Below are 23574 nucleotides of genomic sequence, written 5' to 3'. Positions count from 1 at the left end.
GATATGAGCTGGTCAGCCCAGGTGTCAGAGGTCTTTGCACTTTGGGTCCAGGAAAGGGGTTCGCTAAAAAGACATAGAGCCCCTTCTTGGCATCTCCAGCCTTTGGTTGTGGTTAAACCAGGGACACCTCTGGTTTAGACACTTCAAGTATCTCTAGCCTCAGGCAAGTACAAGGCTCTGGGCATGCCCAAGGACATTTTTTTGGCATTCAGCCAAGTAAGAGACTTCTTATTTGGGCCTTTTACCAAAACTAAATCGCCTAGACAGTTTTCACCTGTTATCAGCAGCTGGGACAGCTTACCTTGGATCTGCCTTTCCCCGCAAGTTTCCTGAATTCCTCGGACATTCCACTCAACTAGGGTTCAGAACCATACTTCCACTCCTGCCCTTCACTTGGAGCCCACCAGCAGGGCCTTGGAATCTACGCGACCCATAGTTTTCTTATAGACACAGCCTGGCTATAAAACACCATGATGTCATGGGGGCCATTACCATATTACAAGGTAGATCTAAGGACTGGAGAGATCTGAGGGTGCTTGAAGGCGTTTCTGGGGTGGGGGTGGGGCGATGCTATGACTTGTCAGACCAAATAGGCCAATTTCTTTATTGGCTAGCTTACCACACAGGGAGATGGGGGGGGGGGTGTTTCCTACGGGGGACTAGTGGCCTGGCAGGGGTTTGGAATTTCATAACACACGTGGTTTTTGTTTGTTTGTTTTTTAATTTTGTATTGAACCTAGAGCCTTGTGCTTGGTAGGAAATAGCTCTCCACTAGGCTACTGCGCCAGCCCAGTTCTAGTTTTAATTACCTTCCTTGGTCTGAGTATTCCTAAACCCAAGCACTAAACCAGGATGCTCCGAGCTTCAGAATATGAGGCCAGTAGGCTCCACTGGGACGCCAGTCATTTCCAGACCCCTGATCCCGCCGGGCCTTTCCGATGAATGCAGTAGGCAACGTCACTTCTTCCCGGGGCAGAGCTCCCGCGGGGATCCCTGGAGAGCATCTCTGGTCCTGTGGAGAGATCAGATAGTCCACCGACTTCTTCCGGGAGCACCCCAGCTGCGCCTGGCCGACCGAGGATTAGCAGCTAGGAGTCCCGGGACGAAGGGGCGGAGCCGGTGACGGCGCGGGGGTGGAGGCGCGGCCGACTGGTCACGTGGTGAATCAGCCCAGCGGCGGGCGGAGCTGCCCGGGTACTTAGTGGGGCGCCCGAGAGGACAGGTGCGGCTCGGTTCGGCTCGGCGGCTGCAGGCCGGGGCTGTAGCGCTGCGCTCGGTGAGTGTGCTCGGGGCGCAGTGGCTCCGCGACAGAAGTCACCTTAGCTGGGGCCGGAGGGCGGACGGCGCGTGGGCGGCGGAGACGAGGACCCTCGTTCGCCCAGGGCGCAGGCGCGGTTCCTCCGCGGCCCTGGGTGCTGTGCACCGAGAATGGTCTTGCTCGGCGGGGAGAAGATTCCTTAATTAGGGCACTGTAGGCCAGCTGCACTGGCGGCCTGCACGCCCCTAGGGCCGGGCCTGGTGACCCCGCGCGGGTCGGCGTACCTCCTGTGGCCTTGGCGCACTCCAAGGGCGGAGCTGGGGACTTGGGGGAGCTCTGAGGGAGGAGCCTGCAGGGAAGGGTTCGGCCCTGGCCCTCTTGCCAACCCGCGGGCTCCGGGTCTCAGTGGTGCTCAGGGCGGGTATTGACCTGCATCTAGTCCAGGTTTGTGGCTTATTCTAAAGAATCTGCCCCGGCAACTTACCACACACAAGCCCACGCAGTGCCTGGCGCCCTAAAAGACCGGTCCTATGGAGAACAGGAAGCTGGTGGGTGGCTGGGGTGGAACCTGCACGAAGAGTTAAACCGAGAAATAGGAAGAGAAGCGGAGTGGAATAAAGGATAGGGGTGCTTGGGGCTGCGCTCCCTTTCTCTGGACGGGGATGACCAAGATGATGGGAATGTGGAGGGGTAGAAGAACATGCAGGACAATATCAGTCAGGAATCTGCTGGCCCCGAAGCGGCGTGGGGTAGGTCTGCACCGGCAGGGTGTTGGGCATGCAGACCAGGAGATTGGTGAATTGGAGTTAGTCCCCTAGGGGCCTGCTTAACCCTTGGTGTCTGAGGAAGACTGCTCCCCAGGTGCCTCCTCTGAGAGGGTCGAGGAGTTCTATCCAGATTCAGAAGGGTAGCGTGTGGAGAACGTTGCTGAAGGTGCTCCCACCGTCCCTCGCAGCCCTCGTGGGAGAATTGCACCCCATAGGTCTGGCCACGGTGGCCTAAAGCTCCAGAGCTCCCAGAGGTATACCAGAGCCAGTCAATCACAGCGCTTGGAAGGCTGAGACAGGAGGATCGCTGTGCACTGGAATCTAGCCTGGGCTACATAATGAATCCCAAGGCAATCTGACTACAGAGTGAGACTGTTTCACCTCCTAGTCCTCCTTCCTCCCAAAGAAGGACACGTTTGGAAAAAAGGCACCCTGGAGGGAATGACCTGTGCTCCTTTAAAAAGCATGCATCCTGGGCCTGCAGGGACTGCTGGGGGCTGGGGCCGATAGGTGGGCTCACATTTGTGCTTCACCAGGCCAGGGGGCCTCGGAGGCTTCCGGTACCCTTCTCGATGTTGACTATTTGAGACTAGTCAGGCTCTTGGTTCCAGATTGGAACTGCCCCATGGAGGTGCTGGTTCAGCAGCCTAGGCTGAGGCCCTTTGTGGTATGTATGGGTGGAAACCTTTAGGTGTCAGAGTCTCCTTTTGGCTAACTGACTTTTGATGGTCTGTTGTAAGGAAAATACTAGGTATGTGTGAGGTTGAACTGTATGCAGTGGAACTTCTGAACGTCAAAAAGGAAACCAGGGACTTCAGTGATGGGGCCAGCTGGCAAAGGTGAGGTATTTAAAAGTCTGTATAGTCTTTGCTTAGCTCACGGTCCGAATCCCTGGTCCTATCATCTCAGAACTCTCTTTGCTTAGCTAACAGTCCATATCCCTGGTCCCAGCCTGGAGCTGAGCTGCCTAAGAAAGGGTGGAGGATCCATCTGGAGTCCTTTCATGGCTGTAGTTTATATTCCGCCCTACATTGAGCATGGTGGAAGTTCTAGGGGTGTGGCTCCGGCTGCAATGATAGAACTGTCTGGTTTGTCTGAGGTGCTGAAATCCAACCCAGGGCTTTCTGCATGCTCATCATGTACTCTGCCCCTGGACTATACCATACCTAGCCAGCTTGAGCCGGTCTCCTCCTCCATCTCTCCCAGCTTTTTGAAGCCCTGTGGTTCAGGCAGGCCTTGAACTGGACAGTCCTGCCTCACCCTTCCACATGCTAGGTCATAGACATGAGCTGTCACTCCTGGTTTAGTCTTTTTTTTTTTTTTTTTTTTGAGAATGGGTCTTATCACTCACTTTGTAGCCCTTGGCTAGCTTGAAACTAGGTTTGTAGACCAGGATGGCCCAAGCATGACGGAGTGCACAAACTCAGAGATAAACCTGCCTCTGTCTCACCAGTGCTGGGATTAAAGGTATAGGCCACCGTTCCTAGAAGGCCCTTCAGTTTTAGCTTCAAGGCTGAACTCCCCTTTCTGGAGACCTGATTCTCCCAGACTCAGATTTGGGGTAAAGGTAGGGTGCTTCCCTCTGAGGGGACATGTTTCATTGGGATCAGTTTGGTTCCTAGACTTGCTTTGTCTTTCATAAGGACTTTGGTAGCTGTTCTTTTTCTTATCATTCTTTTCTACTTCTGTGCTTGAAATACAATATATCCAATCTGCAACGAACAATGTATACAGTTGTTCTATGTAATTTAATTGTACTATGTGTCTTTTTCACCCAGTTTATGAGATTTGCTAATGTTGATGCCTGCAGATTTAATGTTTATTTTAATTTGTTGGGGAGAGGGTGAGTGTGGCAAAGGTCTCATGTAGCCCAGCTCAAACTCAATATGTAGGTGAAGATTAGTTTGGAGTTTTTTATTCACTTTGTAGACCAGCCTGGCCTCGAACTCACAGAGATCCACCTGTCTCTGTCTCCCGAGTGCTGGGATTAAAGGCACGTGCCTCCACACCCTATTGTTCCTCCTACCTACCTCCCAAGTGCTGAGATCCCAGCTGTACACCTGTCATGCCCAGGAAATTTAGTTAGTCATTTTTTTTTTTTTTTGTCTGTTTGAGTCTTGACTGTCCTGTAAACCAGGCTGGCCTTGAACTCACAGAGGTCTACCAGCCTCAGCCTCCTGAGTGCTGGGGTTAAAGATGTACACCACCACACCTGATCTTGAATGTGTTAACCTGAAGGACAGTTAGAATTTCCTACTTCTATTTCTTTTCCTCCTACCTTTTCACTCTTGTTCCTAGTGGCACAGTAAATCTTCTTGGGCAAAGCAAAATAGGATAAATTGCTGGATGGAGACTTGCACACATTTGTTCTGCTGGATAGCGGTGAAATCCCCTCCCTTCTGTGGCTCTGCCACCTTGCAGTTCAGGATTTCCTGTTCCGATGTCCCAGTTAGATCTTACCAGGCCCTAATTGGCAGTGTAATGGCTTTGGAATGGTCCGTGTGTCTTCATTGCTGTCGAAGTCTTGATTAATGAAGCTCTCCCTGGTCTTGTGGTTGGTCACAGGTAGCGCTTGTGCTAATGTTCATTTTGTTGCTGTTGTTTTAAATATTAGGGTTTTAGCTCAATGTGATAGTGCACTATTTTAATCCCAACCCTCTGAGAGTTCAAGGCCAACCTGTATCTATGTATCACGTTCTAGGTCAGTCAGGGCTACATGGTGACCCTGTCTCAAAAAATTAAAAAAAGTTTGGGTTTAGATTTGGATTTTATTTTCTTTTTTTCTTTTTCTTTTCTTTTTTTTTTTTGAGACAGGATCTTATATAGCCCAGGTTAGCTTCAAAATTGATATGTAGCCAAGTATGACCATCAACTCAAGTTTTATTTCTTCTGCCTGTGCCTTCCAGGTGCTGAGCTTAACGCATGGATGCCACCATGCATCTACAATTGTCTGAGTTCTTTAGGTCATAAACCTGGGTAGCTGAGCTTAGCTGCAGTTAGTTTCTATTGCTATTTAGTTTCTAAATAGGTCTGTGTGTTTGTATGTGGGTAGCGGGGGACAGGCATTGACACTCCACTTCATGGTGCAGGTCTACTTGTACCCCAGAGCTCACTGATTTGGCTAGTCTAGCTAGCCAGATTGCCGCAGGGATCCTTTTTCTCTGACTTCCAAATGCTGGAATTACAAATGCAGGCCACCAGGTCCTCAGCGTTTACGTGGGCACTCGGGAGTCAAGCCCAGCTCCTCATGACTGTACAATAGTACTTTCCCCGCTGAACCATCCTCCAAGGCCTAGTTTTTAAAATCCAGGAGGTATGTGAGGTTGGGGGACTTTGCAGATGGGAAAGCGAAGTCACCTGCAAGTCTGTCAAATTGTTAGAGACTCTTGGGAAATGATGGTGGAAAGTGACCTGGAATTTGATCTCCAGAAGGTTTCATGCCTACTCAGGTATAGCCATTCGGGGCTTGGCCATGGTCTCCTCTCATGCCTTAGTTTCCCTCATCCATGAAATAGAAGCCTTCTACAAGACTGGAGGGCTTTTCCCAGAACTGTTTTGTAAAAGCTGAAGGCTGGGAAGGACCTGTGGTCTGTAATCTCTACTGTAACCTGTTTTTACTGGGCCAGTAACTCTATAGGCTAGCCAAGATAATACAGCTTTCCAGCAGGCAGGGAGGAAGAGAATGGGGCTGCCGAGTGCCAAGTTAGTGTCCGCAGAACATAGAGAACACTTGGACAATCTGCTCTCACAGCAGAGTTGGCTGCTCTCTGACCCTCTGAGCTGCTGATCTGGCCCAGGCGGGAGGTGCTCATCCATGGGAGTCACATGTCCTTCCTGCTTGCCTAAGGCTGGTGGTGCTGGCCAGCTTGTGCTGGTGAAAAACCATTTCAGGATTCAAGCAGCCTGCCACTTGTTCTCAACTTACTGATCCCCTCTGGGTTTGAGGCTATACTTTGTTTTGATAATCAAATAGTAGAATATACATCAGCATATAAGACTTTATTACAAATTGTATGATGGTCATAACTTTTTTACCCCAATCAGGAGACCTGGTAGGGAGGAGAGGTGTTGTGAGGCTGGCCGCAGTTCACGGTGTAGTTCACGGTGTAGTTCACAGTGTAGTTCACAGTGTAGCCGTATCCTGCCTCTTTGAGCTGCTGTTCTGGGCATATGTCCTTACCTCTGGTTTAATGTGATGCTGGGGACTGAACCCAGGATGCTAACTAGCGAGGCAAGCACTCAGCCAGCTTGAGCTCATCCCTGATCTCAGATTGTATACTTTTTAAGATGATAATTACCCCGGAACAGTAAGCATTGACTGCTGCATACATAGAGAGCCATGTAACCAGTTAGCAGAGACCTGATGTTGTACCTGATGGCTCTGCCTGCTGGTGGCTGCCCCAAGCCTGGTACAGGGAGACACTGTCCAAAAGAGTACCTCTGTCCATCACTTCTGTTAGCCTGGAGAGGAATTCTTTCTTCCTGGGGCCCCAAGAAAGGAGACGATGCCCAGCTCACAGAGCATTTCTGTTGCTCGTTTACATGTCTGCTTGGGCCTCCGTGCGACCAGCCTGGAACTTAGTTTACCCTGCAGTCGAATTAGAGATGAAGAGAACATGATTCTCATTTACATCTCAAGATCTTTAAGAAGCCTTGTACTGTGTATGTTTTAGGCGCAGACTTGGGGAATACACTACCCCATGCACCTGGGGAGTGTTTCTGCAGGTCTTGAACAGAGCTGGAAAACAAAAGCTTCTGGGAATGTTTACTGTCCAGTCAAATTGTCTTATTTTCTACCAACAATGAAATGTTTTTCCTCCGAGGGCCTGTTCTAGTCAGGGTTGCTATTCCTGTGATGAGACACCATGACCGAAAGCAAGCTGGGGAGGAAAGGGTTTGCTGGGCTTGCACTTCCACATCGTAGCCACCATGAAAGGAGATCAGGACAGGAACTCAGGCAGGAGCTGATGCAGAGGCCATGGAAGAGAGCTGCTTACTGGCTTGCTCCTCATGGTTTGCTCAGCCTGCTTTCTCATAGAACCTTCTCCATCAATCGCTAATTAAGAAAATGCCCTATAGGTCTGCCCACGGTCTGATCTTATTATGGGGGCATATTCTCAATTGAACTGGTAAGCATTCTGCCTCTGAATTAGGTCGGTAGCATCCCCTTCCAGATGTGCCTTGGGTAGAAGGTAGCTGTGCTGTGGATAGCCCCAGGCTGGTTTTTGTTCTCAACGGTCAGCCATGAATCAATCACACTTCCCTACTAGGAGCAAAGATGTGAAATCTGCAAGTCCACATCGAGGCTGTGATTCAGACTTCTCAAAAGGGGGAGTCTCTGGCCTCCTTCAGGTCTGCCCTGCACATCTTTGAGATTAGGATGTCTGCTTCCACCATACCTGTCCCAGCATGGGGAGCGACTGAGCAAACCAGTCAAAAGGAAACGAAGCTTGCACAGTCTTGTTCTGTGGGTGGACTGAAGTGGTCAAAACTTGAGGAGCAGGTGCCCAAGCTGAGACAAGTTTGTTTTTATGGAAGAGAAACTCATAAAATGCAGTGCTGAGGTCCCAGGTCTCCCCATCCAGTTTTCCCACCTTCCTAGCATGGAGCTCCTCTGTACATCTGTGACGGATGCTCACAGTGTGTGGCTGTTGGCAAATGAAGACATTTCATGCTTCTGATCGTTTAGAGCTGGCGTGGAGAGGTCAGCCTATACCTCTGTCAGGGAGAGCAGAAGATCCCGTGCCAGGACACGGCAGGTGGCCCGTGGGTCTTTGAGATCTACATATTCTGTCTCCTTATAGCCTTTAGAACATGATGTAGACTCTAGTCTGCCTGAGACTCTGTGCCTGTCAAAGAAAGCTTTCTTTGTCAAGCTTGTGCCCCCTCCACCCAGTTTTTTAGGGTTCCATTACATGATGCTTCCTTCACATGGCATCCGTTTCTCTGTGGATGTTTATCCCATTTTCTTCTTTTTGAGTCCCAGGGGCTATATTTGTCCGAGGAAGGGCATTCAGCTAGTTTGGGAAATCATTTTGCTGTTGACGGCATCACCAGTTCCCTAGCCGTTCTGTGCACGTGACAGTGTTGTGTAGAGAGACAGCAATAACAGGACATTGAGACATCGATTGCTGTATAATTTAGAAAGGAAAGAAGGTGGAACCCAGGAGCAGCTGACCTGAGCTAGAAATAAATTCTGCCCATAACTGCCCTCCATCTGTACACCTGGAAGAGGAGTCTGGTTAGCGGTAAATGTACTTGTCTGTTCCAACCCCTTTCTTTTGTGAAATAAAGACTTTCTGTTAACAACAACAACACAAAAAAAATCACAGAATTGGGAAATAAAGGGAAGTGCTTGCTAAAGTAGAGGAAGTGAAAACCAGGGGCTATTTCAGGCAAAGATACGGAACCCGTGACAGGCTTACAGACAACTTAGCTTATCATTGTCACTACTGGCTGTGTCACCGAAGTTCCTATGTGTGTGATACCTAGGAAGACTGGCATTCTTGGGGACTCAGTGCACTAGGTGGGGACAAAAAGCTTCATATACTTCAGGCGACAGTCTTGGGACCCTCGGTGTGGAATTCCTTTTGACAAGGCTTGTGGGTTTTTCTAAGGATGGAAGCTTGTTTTAAATCGGACTCCTGCCAAATGGAGGAGTGGGTTTGGAACAAACTGGAATCGGCCAGCACAAGCTGGAAGGGAGAGTTGTGGGGAGAGGGTGGGACGTGTGCACTGACGCAGGGTCTCCGTCACCTCCTCTGCTCCTCATGGAAACGTGGTGCTTATTCCCACCTTGGAGGTGTAGAATCTGAGCCTCAGCGAAAGGCAGCGTTCAAGGGTGACAGCGGCAGAACCAAGACCTAGACCCTGGTGTCCCATCTCCAGCAGAACCTGGCCTCCTCAGCAGCTGGAGGCTAAGTGAGGAACGGAGAATCTCGGTTTGGGAGGTGAAGTCTTTTTCCTGGGGTTCATTCTGGTGTGAGTGAGGCTAGACATTGAGTGGGGACAGCTGAGTCACTGAAGCCCCAGTACGTAGGTTTGCAGTCAGGCAGAGCCCTGACGGTAGAGAAAATAAAGTCCGGTAGTCAGAGGTAGGCTGTAGAACCAATGGAAAATGAATTTCCAGAAAGTGTCCTGGGAACCCTTGGGGGCATGAGAGTGCCTGCCACCACAGAAACCAAAGACATCTTTTGTAACATTCAAGTTACCATGGAAATACGCCTCTCTACTCGGCTTATATTTAACAGCTCAACAGATGCCACGTCCCCAGAGGGTATCTCGGGACACTGTTACTCTCCACACACAGTATGGTGAGAACCCATGGGTGTCAGTTCTTCAACATAGGAGAACTTAACATACTTACCAGCTCCTTCATTAGCCCAGACTTCCACCCTAGGGAGTGGATAGGCCAGTGTTTCTGTATCAGGCCTCCCGTTGTGGAGATGACTTAGCTGGTAAAGGCTTTGCACAAGAGTCTGAGTTTGATTCCCCAGGAGTGAGTAATGCCACCAACCCGTGTGGACACTGGGAAGGCAGAAATCAGCTCACTGGGCAGCCAGCCCCACTTCTTTGGTAAGGTCCAGGTATTGAGAGACCCTGTTTGGAAATAAGCTGGGTGGCACCTGAGCAACAGCACCGTGGTTGTCCTGGGCTCCAGAGACTTGCACATATGTTGTACTTGCATATGTTTAACATGCATGCACACAGAAACACAAAAAGGGTAAGATGCCAAGTACAAGTCAGAGGGTGGTTTGGAGGTCATGTGATGGCTGACACATGGCCATGTGAGACAGGCTTCCCATGAGTCACTGGAGGTGGGGGCAGTAAGTGTTGGGTAAGTTGTACATATATACGTGTGGCAATCCATTTCTCACTATTATAGAGATACTCAAAGCTGGGCATGTAAAGAAAGGGGGTTTATAGAACTCGCTGTCTTGTGGGGGGAGGCTCACAGGTTTGGCATCTGTCCAGGGCCCCTTACTTTGGAGCACTCCATAGTGCCAGTGTCATGGCAGGAATGCCTGTGTCAGGGAGCCCCTACATAGCTAGAAGGAAAAACAGAAATGAGGTGGGGGTCACACCAAGACCTCCCACCAAGCCCAACTTTAAGCCCACCTGTTTTAACTGAGAATCAAGTGCTGCGCACACGAACTTTTGCACACCTGAGGCACTCGTGCATCATAGCCGTACAAGACGGAAAAGGAGCCCTGAGCATGCGGCCACTGCCTGTGTGTGCTCTCCTTACCACAGGTCTGTGTCTCTGCCCCTGACCTGCCCACTAGCAGACACAGCCCCTGTGTCCCCCAGTTATCTGCTGCTTCTTTCTCACCTAACTGGTGCTGGGGTGCTTATACTTCATTTCTGCAGTGTGGTTTCCCTTAGCTAGTTCATTCTGGGTGGCTGTTTGAACTCTGTTTAGCTGCTTGCAGTGATTTCCCAGTTACTATGCCGTTGAACTTTTGTCTCACTTACAGGCTTGTGTTCAAGTGTTCGGTGCTTGTGTCGGTGTGTTTTGGGGTCACTGTGTAGCAAGTAAATGTCTAGTGTCCATATGCAGATGTCACGTGTGTAGGTTCCAGTTGACGGGTCTAGGCTGGCTTCTCTTATTGCTCCCCCCCCCCCCCCAGGAGAAGAAGCAACCTGCTTTGGCCTCTGAGACTGACAGCTTCTCGATTTCACCTATGCCTCCCTGAGACTGAACACGTTCATATCTGCCTTGGCCATTTGCACTTTTTCTGTGCTTGCTACATCCATTTTCCTATCCTGTGTTCTGATGTGAGAGTGTGTGGTGCTGGGGTTGGAATCCGGAGTCTCATCTATGCTAAGCCCATGTTCTGCTCGGCTGCATTTCAGCCCCTAGTCCTCTGACGTTCAAGTCTTGTTTTATGGAGGACACAAAGCCTTTAATGGGAGCACTGCTTTTCCCATATATCTTGGTTGCTGTTTTTATTATGAAGACTTGTTTATTTGTTGTGCGTGTGCACGTGGGGGTCAGAGGACAGCTTGTAAGAGTCAGCTCTCTCCTTCATCAAGCAGGAAATTAAACTCAAGTCCCTGAGCTTGGCTGCAAGTCCCTTTACCAGCAGAGCCATCCCACCAGCATAAGACTTTTAATTTTAATGTGCCGCCTAACAGGTTTTGTTTTATGCTAGTTTTAGGCTTTCCAGGAAGTTAGTTTTGTTTGGGCTTTTTGCTTGTTTTGTTTTGTGTATCTTACTTAGTGTAGCCCAGGCTAGCCTTGAACCCTTGCTCCTCATGTCTCAGCCTCCAGAGCCCTAGGGTTACAAGCATGCCTCACAAACCTGCTCAGGCTTGCATGTTTTGATGTCGCCAGGTGTGCATAGTTGGCCCTCCTTGTTTTCCCGGGATGGGCAGCCAGCTGTGCAAGCACATCTGCAGGAGTGTGTTGTCACTTCCTCTTTCCCTGGCCCACACACGCTTTTTCCCCATACCCAAGATGAGTTTTGAGTAGTCTGACATTTTTTTTTTTAATGGAACTTTTCTGAGCTAGTATTACCAGGCATTTTATAATATATCATGATGTCCAGAAGGCCTTCATGGGAGCTTTTTCAGAATAGTCTTTCTGTCCATACACATTGTTCTTATGGCTGAGTTGTTGCTCAATACCCCTCACCACCACCACACACACCAGACTTACCATCATTGTAACACATTGAGGACCCAACTCTGTTGCTTGAACTTAAATGAGAGTTTTTAGTTTTCCTTCAGTATGCTTTTATGCCTATGATCCAGCACTCAGAAAGCAGAGGCAGGCCAACCTGGGCTAAGTGAGATCCTGTCTTAACTTCCCACTCCACCAAAAGTTTTCTAAGTGTGTAAATCTGTGTTCCAGTGTCCTTACAACACATGACCCTGACTTAGTGCACTTGCTTCTGTAAGTCCTATAGTCGAGACAGGGTCCCAGCCCCACCCACATCTACTGTTGCTCCCTCTAGGCCCAGCCCCAGCTGCCAATACCCAGGAAAGACCTGGCCTTTATAAGCTACTTGCTCAAGAGGGTGACTCATGGTTTGAGCAGGAAATGGCTGGTCTCCTGACTCTGAAACCAGTTCACAAGGTCCAGAGGCCAAGGTATTGATGTAATAAGTTTTCCTTCTCAGGAGCCGGAAGCAAAGCCCTTGGTTGACAGGAAAAACCAGAGGGGCTCCTGAGAGCCTGGTGCCCCTGGCATATTCAGTATGGTTCCTTAGTTCTCAGCAACGAACCCCAGTCCAGCTTCTGTTGGCTTGAAATATGCCAGGAGTGGAGCTTGCAGAACTGGGGAGATGACTCAGGCCTGAAGTAGAAGGAGAGAACTGGTTCCCAGTCCTCATGTCCTTAGACCTGCACATGGTCACACATACATGCAGCAAATTCATTTCAAATGTTTTTAAGTGAGGTTATGAACACGACTCCTCTTAGTTTCCTTACCCATTGGCTCCCCTTAGGACACACCCACACAGACTGACTGGTTTTTGTTTGTTTTGAGGCAGGTTGTAGCTACATGGCCCAGGCTGAACTTTCTTTCTTTTTTTTTTTCTAAGATTTATTTATTCATTTATTATGTATACAGTGTTCTGTCTGCATGTGCATCTGCAGGCCAGAAGAGGGCACCAGATCTCATTACAGATGGTTGTGAGCCACCATGTGGTTGCTGGGAATTGAACTCAGGACCTCTGGAAGAACAGCCAGTGCTCTTAACCACTGAGCCATCTCTCCAGCCCCCAGGCTGAACTTTCATCCCCCTGACTTCCCCAGTGCGGGGTTTACACCACATCCAGCTTCAGGATAGCTGTCCTTCTAGAGCACTGAAAGAATCTCTTAAACTTAGTTGTTGATCAGGTCTAGATAGTTTTAAAAGCCAGGAGGGGAAATGCATATTGTCAAGTGTTGTGTTACAGGATCCCATGAAACCCGACTTCGTATTGGGGCCATAAAGGTAGCCAGGAGGCCTGAGCAGTGTCCTTGTGTAGAAATTGTTTTGATGTTACCTATGTCCTTTTTTTTTAGGTGGGTGCAGATCCAGCTTCCAGAATGTGGTGGTCCCTGATCTCTCTCTCTTGCCTGCTGGCACTGGCGAGTGCCCACAACAGTCCTTCCTTTCACCCACTGTCGGATGACCTGATTAACTATATCAACAAACGAAATACAACATGGCAGGTGGGCAGTGTTGCTATCTCCCGTCCGTTTCCGTGGGTCCCTGCTTTGAGTCACCTTGTGCACACTGCCTCTGAGGTGACTAACTGGCCTTAGGACAGTATTTTCTGGAAGTTGAAGCTTCCTCTCTGAGCTCCACGTTGTGTGCATGGGAGTATGCACATGTGTGAACACTTGTACATGGAGGTGTGTGGAGGGATAGTGAACTCCCAAATCAGGTTGACCCTAGGGAAACTACCCTGGAAGGTGAGGCGGTTCCTTGGTAGTACTTCATGCCATCACTTCCTCCAATCTGGGCAGGTTCTCCTGGTAACAACCTATAGCAGAGTAGAGAAGACATGACGGTCTGAGAGCAGTGCTGACCCTGAATCGCTCTGCCTGTTCCTGTAGCTCCCAGAATTGGGCAAGACCCTTGGCCTACCGTCCCGGGAAACCTCCCATGGGTGACTGTCCTGGTGTCACTCTCTTTCAGGCTGGACGAAACTTCTACAATGTTGACATAAGCTACCTGAAGAAGCTGTGTGGTACCATCCTGGGTGGACCCAAGCTGCCTGAAAGGTGAGTGACCACCCCCCCCCCCCAGAATAGACACTGCCCCTGCATATTGGCTTGTGAGCAGTAGTACTAGTGTTAGGGTGTAGGCAGAGGTAGAGGAAGCCCTCTCTGGATTCCCTAGGTGTGCTCTTCTGGGCTGCAGAGACTGCCTCAAAATCTGGATTTACTACCTTGTGGGCATACTCGTGTAGAATTCTTCTCAGCAAGGATTAGGATGTCTGTCAAGCATGAGGTAATCAAGTGTTGGTACATGACAGTGATGATGTTATCTAACTCAGGTCAGGCTGTAGGCAAGGCACAGTTTAATATTTTAAAATTCCACATTAGGTGGGAAGAGATTAGAAGCATTTAAAATCAGGGCAATATTTGTACAGGATCACAGGCCCATACTGCAGGACTTTGCTTGGCTCTCTCTTCTGATTACAGCCACACAGCTACACTGTGCCCTGAGGGGTCTTGCTATGGCCTTGAACTCACGATCTTCCTGCCAGACAATGCACCTCTACATCCAGCCCCGACCCCAGTCATGGGCATCAAATTGAGGACTTACACATGCTTGACTTGACAGGCGCTCAGCCGTTGAGCTGCATCTGCAGACATAGTGAGAGAATTGGAATGGTTTCTGTAGACAGCTGTACCATCTAGGGTAGGCACATAACACCCTCGTGTATTGCTAAATGCCCGTTCAAGGAAAATAAAATGAATCCCAGGGCTGGAGAGATGGCTCAGTGCTTAAGAATACTTGTTGCTCTTGCAGAGGACCTGGGTTCAGTTCCTAGCACCTATATGGTGGCTCAAACACATCCGTAGCTGCAGTTCTAGGGGATCTGGTATCTTCTGACCTGAGGGCACCAGGCACACACAGAGAGTGCACAGACATCCATGCAGGCAAACCACTCGTACACTAAATAAATAAATCTAAAAGAAAAGACTAAGGCACAGGTAAAAATGCACCTCCACTACACCAGCCTTAATAAACCTGAAGGATTAGTGTTGCTGAAGTGGTTTGAATGAGGCATGATGGGGTATGCTTGTTACTCCAATATTTACTAAGGAGTTCAGGCTAGCCTGGGCTACATAGTCAGACCCTGTCTGAGAGAGAGAGAGAGAGAGAGAGAGAGAGAGAGAGAGAGAGAGAGAGAGACTGAGAGAGACAAAGACTGAGAGAGACAGAGAGACAGAGACAGAGAGAGTAGGAAGGGGTGTGTACACAGTGCTGAGTCTCACTGGACAGTGTAAAGTGGCAAAGGACACCTGCCTGTGTCTCACCACCTCTCTAGGATAGACAGTCCATCCAGGGACAGCTGCTCTTTACCTGTCCTCTCAGGGATAGGGGAGGAAATTGCGCTTTCTAACAGAGTCCTTCTTTGCCCCAGAGTTGGGTTCGCTGAGGACATGGATCTGCCTGAAAACTTCGATGCACGGGAACAGTGGCCCAACTGCCCAACTATCAAACAGATTAGAGACCAGGGCTCCTGCGGCTCTTGCTGGGTAAGACCCTGCTGGTGGGGCCGGCTTCCTGAAGTCTGGTTGGGATGTGATGGGGTATCTAGGGAGGGACCAGATGGGACGAGGCCAAGTGAGGAGATATTGGAGTCAGTTTCTTTCCGTCGCTATGGTTTCTGACCCTTGTGGTTGGGAATTGCTTCAGGGATGAAGTGGATGATGGACATACAGTGGGGTCCTGAGATCGAGGTCCAGGAACAGGCTGTGGAGCCGTGTTCCTCAGTAAACACATCTGCTCTGATGCAATACAGCTTCATGGGTGTTCCGTCTGTGAGCTAGTCTGTGGTTTTTGAACTGTGGCAAAATATGAATGACAGAAAATGCAACCCTCTTAACTAAGTATGTAGTCCAGTGACATTAAATATGCTCCCAGTGTTGGGTGGCCATCTCTGCTGCCCATCCACACGGTTCTTTCATTTGCCCCAAATGGACCACTTCGGTCCTACTGACTCCCTGTCGCCCTCCTGTGCCTATGGTGGCTCCCATCTGCTCTCTGTTGGAATTTGCTCCTTGTAAACCAAGTCCTCAGCCAGGCTTGGATTGGTCTCTTTAATGCTAAGTGTGAACCTCACCTGACATCGAAAGGGTCTCACCATTCAGAAGATTCCATATACTTCAGGGGACAATCTTGGGACCCTCAGTGTGGAATTCCTGTTGACCAGGCTTATGGGTGGATGTTCCTGAGGGTGCAAGCTTGTTTTAATTCAGACTCCTGCCAAGTGGAAGCTGAGAGTGGGTTTGGAACAAACTGGAATTAGCCAGCACAAGCTGGAAGGGAGAGTTAGGGGAAAAGATGGAGTTTGTCCAGGACCCTCCTTGCTTTAGTTAAGACGGGCGCCTCACCAGGTCTGACTAACTATTCCTACAGGCATTCGGGGCGGTGGAAGCCATGTCTGACCGACTCTGCATCCACACCAATGGCCATGTCAACGTGGAGGTGTCTGCTCAGGACCTGCTCACCTGCTGTGGTTTCCAGTGTGGGGACGGGTAATTATTGGGCACCTCTTCCTGGAAACCCTTAGACCCTTCCTTTGTACTGAGTAACTCAGGGCTCCCTGGGGAGCGGAAAGCTGTTTTCAAGGCGGGGACAGAGGGAGACATGGGAGTCTGCAGGCAGACTTGTTATAGCTGCTGCTGTTGTGCCTCTCGGGACATAGAGTCTTGGCAGAATATGTTCTCCGAAGGTTTTGCTTACTTTCTGTTCCCTGTCTGGCTCTTGTCCCACTTGTCCCCCATCACTTCCCTTACCCCTCAACTCAGAGAAGTCTACCAGTCTGCTCTATACGGATGACAGGTCCCAGCTGGGGAGGAGGGGGTCACACTAAACTCAGTCTGTAACTCAAGTGCTCACCAGGGTCCCCTGGCCCTTAGCCTGTAGCAGTGGTGCAGGTTAGACATTCCTGAAAGTTCCAAAAGGAATGTGTGTGGGCCTTACCCCAATAGTGTGAGAGCAGCAAGCTAGTCCCACCTCTCCCCAGACAGAGCCCCATTCTTCTATATTCTGCCTAGTGCGTTGGAGCTGCAAAGGACACCAGACATCATTTTGCAAACGCTCCAGCTCCCCTTGCCCCCGCCCCAAGTAGATGTCTTAAACCAGGGGCATAATCCTCTATCTGCCTGCTGCCTGTTTCCATCTTAGCTGAACATATGTTCATTGTGGCCATAACTCCTTTTTTTTTTTTTATTATTATTTTTTTTTTGTTTTTCGAGACAGGGTTTCTCTGTAGCTTTGGAGCCTGTCCTGGAACTAGATCTTGTAGACCAGGCTGGCCTCGAACTCACAGAGATCCGCCTGCCTCTGCCTCCCGAGTGCTGGGATTAAAGGCGTGCACCATCATCGCCTGGCGGCCATAACTCTTTAGAGTCCAACAGGTGGCAGTAAAGCCAACATGAATCCCTGTTTCTTCATGATGTAAGGCATAGGAGAGTCATTCTTACCGTAGATCTTAGCAACCTCGGTTTATGATGTACTTTTTCTCATTAAGTTCAGAACTTGTGCTTTTTCACATGAAGAAGGCATTTCCAGCTTCAGTTTGGCATGCCTGAGCTGCCAGTATCTCCGCTCTTAGAACTGACCGTCAAGGATTACTTAAACCCACACCACAGCCTCACAGCTGTTGTTGGCTTTTTACTCATCACTCTTTGGGGGCCACCACCTAGCTCTCAAATAAATATATGGAGACTTATTCTTACTTGCAGATGCCTGGCCTTAGCTTGGCTTGTTTCTAGTCAGCTTTGCTAACTTAAATTATCCCATTTACCTTTTGCCTCTAGGCATTTACCTTTCTCTATTCTAATTCTTTCTTTTCTTCTTATTCCGTAGCTGGCTGTGTTGCTGGGTGGCTGGTCCCTGGCATCCTCTTCTCCTCCTTTTCTAGCTCCTTCTAATCATTTTTTCTGCCTGGCAGCCCCACCTACCATTTCTCTCCTGCCTAGCTGTTGATGGTTCAGCTCTTTCTTAGACCAGTCAGGTATTTTAGACAAAGTAACAAAGCTTTCCAGCGTTAAACAAATGTAACAAAAGAATGCAACACATCTTTGCATCATTAAATATTCCACGCATAAATAAATGCAATACATCTTTAACTGATATTCCACAACACACAGCTGTGGATTTGATAACCAAGATAGCTTTTAGTTGACTAGAGATAATAGCTTATACAGCATGGATACTCCGGACAAGGATGATTGATGTTCTATGCTGAGTGGACCAGGGAGTGTGAGATTTTATCATGCTACTCAGAAGAGTGTGCAAGTTAAAATTGAGGAATTAATTCTGGAATTTTCCACTTAATATGTTTGGACCTTAGTTGAAGGTATAACTAAAACCTCAGAAATCAAACTATCCAGGTGTAGTGGTGCATGCCTTTGGTCTCAGCACTTGGGAATAAGTGCTAGGACAGCCAAGACTTCATAGAGAGACCCTGTCTCAAAGAAAGAGAGAGACAAAGAAATTAAACTACAGATAAGGGAGGGGACTACTATGCTCAGAGACTTACAACATCTTGTGCAGTTTTGAGAACCACTGTTCCAGAAAGGGGAGCTTTGAAGGTCAGTTTGATATGGACATGGAAAAAAGGGAGTCCTTGTGTCCTGGAGGGTCCTTGTAGACAGAAATGGAGCTGAATCGAGTCCCTGGTGGAAGGACAGTGGCGAGAGGATGAATCGGGATATCAGGCTGTGAGAGGAGTCTTGTGAGGACCGTGTATTCCCTTGATATTTGCCGTGATGTGTGGGAAAAGCTGGAATTAGCTCAGCGTTGATAGATGCTCTTTTCCAGCTGTAATGGTGGCTATCCCTCTGGAGCATGGAACTTCTGGACCAAAAAAGGCCTGGTTTCTGGTGGACTCTACAATTCCCATGTAGGTGAGTGTGTGCCTACAACCCCTGTCTCTCAGGTGGGTTTCATGGGCAGGTGTTGGTGGCTTCCTTTTCTGTTGTAAAGGGAGAGTCAGCGGTAGAGGGGCCAGCTGATTGATAGTTAGCCAGACCATCTTCAGTACAGGAGCAGCCCCCACGGGAAGTAGACATGGTCTGGCTGCATCCCAGCTCTACCTGGCCTGGGGAAGGAAGCCTTGCATTGTGGGTTGCAGGCTGATGTCATCTTGTCCTCTCCATCTCTCAGGCTGCTTACCATATACCATACCTCCCTGTGAGCACCATGTCAATGGCTCCCGGCCCCAGTGCACTGGAGAAGGAGGAGACACTCCCAAGTGTACCAAGAGCTGTGAGGCTGGCTATTCCCCATCCTACAAAGAAGATAAGCACTACGGTAAGTCAGAGCCTGCTGAGGGGAGAGGAGGCCAGTGCCATTGAGTGTTAAGAAGCCAGCACCAGGGGTGGTGGGGGTGTGTGCTTTTAATCCCAGCACTTGGGAGACAGGCAGGCAGATATCTGAGTCCATGGCCAGCCTGGTCTACAGAGAGAGTTCCAGGACAGCAGGGCTACACAGAGAAACTCCCAGAGCAGCAGGAAGAAGGGAAGTCGAGTAGTTCACACCTGGCTCCCGGGTAGAGCTGCACACTCCATACTCTGGTCCGTACTCTGCCCTGCCTCAGCCCATTTGAGCTCTAGGGGACTAGGCAGACCATTGTTTCGTAAGGGTTAGAACCTGGTTTTAAACCGTATGGTCTTCTTGGCCTCTTCTGGAGGGCTAGAGAGGCTGGAGGCACCTTCTCACTCACTTTGTTCCTTCTGCAGGGTACTCTTCCTACAGCGTGTCTAACAGTGAGAAGGAGATCATGGCGGAAATCTACAAAAATGGCCCAGTGGAGGGTGCCTTCACTGTGTATTCAGACTTCTTGACTTACAAATCAGGTATCTATTGACTCCAGGGTCCACATGAGCCAGTAGGTATCACTGGGAGGTAGGCAGAGGCTTTGAGAGAGCAGATCCCTGGGACTCAACCTCCCTCCCCACTCTTCCGGGCAGATAGATAGTCAGCTGATGGTGCCCGTCTGATGACGGTCACGGCTTCCCACTGCTGTGCTCACTGACTCCTTCTGAGCGTAGTCTCCACAGGGCTTCTCTAGGGCTCCTTTCCATCCCTGCAACCCAGCTCAGCCCCCTGCTCTGCGGATGATTGTCCGTCCATAGCAGCCATAGCAGCCACTCCTGTCCTTGTGTCTCATCTACATTTGACATTGTCATTCTTTATCTTTGCAAAGGCCTAGGTCACTTCAGCCTTCCACGTAGCCGGGATCACAAATGTGACTTGTGATTAGCAACTCATAGCATCTGTATAGTCAGGGTCGTCTAGAGCAGTGGTTCTCAACCTGTGGGTCGTGATCCCTTTGGGTCAGTTGGTTAGCACCACGCTCTAACCAACTGAGCTAACCGGCCAACTCCTTTGGGTCAGTTTGTAACAGTGAAAATACATCCTGCATATCAGATTCTTACATTATGATTTGTAACAGTAGCAAAATTACAGTTTATAAGTAGAAACAAAAATAATTGTATGGTTGGAGGGTTACCACAACACAAGGAATTGTATTAAAGGGCTGCAGCATTGGGAAGGTTGAGAACACTGCTCCAGAGGAACAGAACTTACAGAATGAATGGATCTATCTATCTATCTATCTATCTATCTATCTATCTATCTATCTATCTATCTATCTATCTATCTATCTACCTACCTACCTACCTACCTACCTACCTATCTATCTATCTATCTATCTATCTATCTATCTATCTATCTATCTATCTATCATCTCTCTTTCTCCCTCCCCCCTCTCTCCATCTAGTTATCTAAAGGGAATTTATTAGAATGACTTATAGGCTATGGTCCAGATAGTCCAACAATGGCTGTCTATAAATGGAAGGTCTAAGAATCCATTAGTTGTTCAGTCCACAAGGCTGGATGTCTAAGCTGGTCTTAAGTATACACCGGAATCCCAAAGAAGTCTAATATGTGAAAGAATGGACTTGCTAGTGAGAACAAGCAGGCAGAGAGAGAGAGAGAGAGAGAGAGAGAGAGCGCTTCCTTCTTTCATGTCCTTCCTATAGGCTGCCAGTAGATCAGACCCAGATTAAAGGTGGATCTTTATTTTAAAGCCAACCAAATGATATTTTTGTAGGATCCTATTTTAATATTAATTTGCATACTCAAGTGTGTTGGGCTTCCCAAAATATTTCTACAGTGCCGGTCATGGTGGATATAATTCCAACACTCAAAAGGCAGAGGCAGGCAGACCGCTGAGTTTGAGATTAGCTTGGTCTACACAGTGAGTTTCAAGTCAGCTAAGCTATTTAATAAGACCCTTCCTCAAAATACACACACACACTTAGTCAGGTATACTGGCAGCCATGTGTAATCCCAGCATTCAGGAAGCAGAGGCAGGATTATGAGTTTGAGACCAACTTGGGCCTCTTAGACCCTTTCTCAAACATACACACACACACCTTCTGTACATATATGCGCATACATATGTGTATAGTTAAAATGTCCTGACACTATAGATACCCTTGTCATAGTCACTGTTCCGCTGCTGTGAAGAGACACTCCTTTGCTTACTCACTGTTCTATTGCTATGACGAGACACCATGGCCAAGGCAACTCTTGTGAAAGAAAACATTTAATGGGGGATGGATTACAGCTTTAGAGGCTTAGTCCATTTATCATCATGGCAGGGAGCATGCTGGCACACATGCCAGAACAGTGAGAGTTGCATCTCAGTTCACAGGCAGACGGGGTGGGGAGAGAGTATGGGACAGGATAGAGACAACTAGGCCTGGCTTTTGAAACCTCAACACCCACCCCCACTGACACAAGACCACAACCACATCCCTTATCCTTCTAATTCTTTCAGATAGTGCCATTCCCTGGGATTCCATGACCTTGCACATCCTGAGCCCTTCTCCAGTCTTCTAGAGATTTCTGTGTAGGGGAATGATTGGTTCCTGTCAACCTGTTGCTTCTGACTGGGTAGCCAGTTGTCTCTGGGGACTCTGGGCAGGGAGTAGCCTGTGTGTAGTCAGGACTGCCTTTTTTCTTCCTCAGGAGTATACAAGCATGTGGCCGGTGACGTGTTGGGTGGTCACGCCATCCGCATCCTGGGCTGGGGAGTAGAGAATGGAGTCCCCTACTGGCTGGTAGCCAACTCTTGGAACGTTGACTGGGGTGATAATGGTGAGTAGCCGTCCTCTTCCTCAGACTACATAATGAGCCATGAGCCCCTTTGCTCCACTGTGGCCTGAAGTGTGGCCCTGACTGCCTAAGTGAATAGATACTTTGGACCATTTTGAGCCCCAGCTCCTCATGGTTCTGTATACAGGTTCCATTGCACAGGCAGCGTGTGAAGGGAACTAAGGGATGTCTCTTAGATGATGCTGGGGGCCGCATGACTCACCACTAGGTCTGGATGCATCTGAGTATACCAACAGGTGTCAAGACCCAAGGCTGCTGGACATGGTGGCCGTAATCCCTGCACTCCTGTGGCTGAAACACTAAGGATGCTGAGGCTGAAGGGTGGAGTTTGTGACCAGCTTGGGTTACAGAGTGGGACACCATCTAAAAGCAAGGGTTAGACCAAACCCAGAGCATACTTTGAAAGCACGTTATTTTTTTTTTCCTCCCCAGGCCTCTTTAAAATCCTCAGAGGAGAAGACCACTGTGGAATTGAATCAGAAATTGTGGCTGGGATCCCTCGCACTGACCAGTACTGGGGAAGATTCTAATGTGCTGTGACCCGGCTGGCTAGTCCTTAGGGAATTTCCCCTAAATTTAGCTGCCCAGGCTGGGAGTGAGGCAGATAGGACAGTCTTTGATTCATTGAATTCACCTACGATTCACGAAGCTTCCATTGAGGCTTGAGCAACTGGTCCAGAGCGACCTGCCATCAGAGCTGTCCTCTTCATTCTGTCCTTAGCTGGCTCCCTCCCAGCCTGTTCCACGGCAGTGACACAGCCTGCATCCTAGCCTCCCCCTAGACTAGTGCTGTTTGTAGTGCCTACTGCTGAGGCTCTGCCTGCCACCCCTGTCACCCCCACCCCGGTTTCTCCAGAGCAGGATAGGCTTTGGTTGCAAGTTTTCCAAAAGAATGGAACACCAACTTCATGATGAGGACAAATGCCACCTGTCAGCTGCACCTTGAAGCCAGTCACTTCCTTAGTCGGTGGCAAGCATTGATGTTGCCTGGTGCAGTTCTCTGGAGAAAGCTACCTTTTCCCAGGACACCTTTGTCCATCGCCACATTGGTGATGTGGCGAGCCCTCCCTGGTCTTGTCCTCAGCCAATGCTTTTTCAATAGGAGTTTTTATTTTTTTGTGCACCTCAACTGAGTATGTGAAACAAACAAACAGGTCTAATTAGCTGAAGAGCTGTACTACTTCTACAGATTCTCTCCTAATTGTATGGCTTAAAACAAGTGGTCCTGGTTTGCTGGGTGACCTACTGACCTCAGACACCACAGTGACGCTAGTCTGGCAAGAACCCTCTTTTATGTTGTAGAGTCACCACTTCACCCTGTCAGTTTAACAAGTTTATTGACTGTGCCAATAAACCAGTTCTCCCTCTGCCTGACGTCTGCTTCGTGGCCTCCTGGAGGCAGGGTGAACAGTCCTGGGCTGCGTTTTCAAGCTGTTTGTACCTCTCTCCTTGGTTTCCTGCCGCCCTCCGAAACCCTTCTCTAGGCTGGCCATCCCCAGGGCTGTGCTCAGCCTTGGAGTCTTCCTGCTCAGAGAGAGGTGAGCTGCACGTTGACCACGCCTGGCATGTGTGTGTATATTTCACCTGAGAGCGGACTGTTTGTTACCTTCCTAGAGGGCCCCATTCCTTGGGGTGGAGCCAAAGCTTGTGCACCATGTTTTAAGTTTTCTTGGTCACTGAAT

At 49.1% G+C, this 23574-nt stretch overlaps 1 protein-coding gene across 2 annotated transcripts; it reads left to right on the top strand.

The window, feature by feature from the left end:
* The first annotated feature begins 1126 nt into the window (after positions 1-1126).
* Positions 1127-23261, top strand: Ctsb (cathepsin B). 2 transcript variants are annotated; one of them, XM_057786306.1, is made up of 10 exons: positions 1127-1276; positions 13039-13188; positions 13658-13743; positions 15117-15231; positions 16115-16233; positions 18527-18612; positions 18872-19018; positions 19447-19563; positions 21746-21874; positions 22325-23261. In XM_057786306.1, the coding sequence occupies exons 2-10, from the start codon at positions 13063-13065 to the stop codon at positions 22420-22422; spliced, it is 1023 nt and encodes a 340-aa protein (XP_057642289.1). In that variant the 5' UTR covers positions 1127-1276; positions 13039-13062; the 3' UTR covers positions 22423-23261. The 2 variants fall into 2 exon arrangements, with proteins under 2 accessions (XP_057642289.1, XP_057642290.1); XM_057786307.1 differs by lacking the exons at positions 1127-1276; positions 13039-13188; positions 13658-13743; positions 16115-16233 and having other exon boundaries at positions 15158-15231.
* Positions 23262-23574: the final 313 nt, after the last annotated feature.

Source organism: Chionomys nivalis, chromosome 12, assembly GCF_950005125.1.
Source record: "Chionomys nivalis chromosome 12, mChiNiv1.1, whole genome shotgun sequence".
Classification (NCBI taxonomy): Eukaryota; Metazoa; Chordata; class Mammalia; order Rodentia; family Cricetidae; genus Chionomys; species Chionomys nivalis.
This window is presented reverse-complemented; position numbering and strand designations above follow the sequence as displayed.

Coding starts and splice junctions, on each gene's coding strand:
- Ctsb (XM_057786306.1), top strand. CDS start 13,063: ATGTGGTGGTCCCTGATCTCTCTCTCTTGCCTGCTGGCACTGGCGAGT. Junction 15,232..16,114: donor GCTCCTGCGGCTCTTGCTGG/GTAAGACCCTGC, acceptor CTATTCCTACAG/GCATTCGGGGCGGTGGAAGC. Junction 19,019..19,446: donor CAAAGAAGATAAGCACTACG/GTAAGTCAGAGC, acceptor TTCCTTCTGCAG/GGTACTCTTCCTACAGCGTG.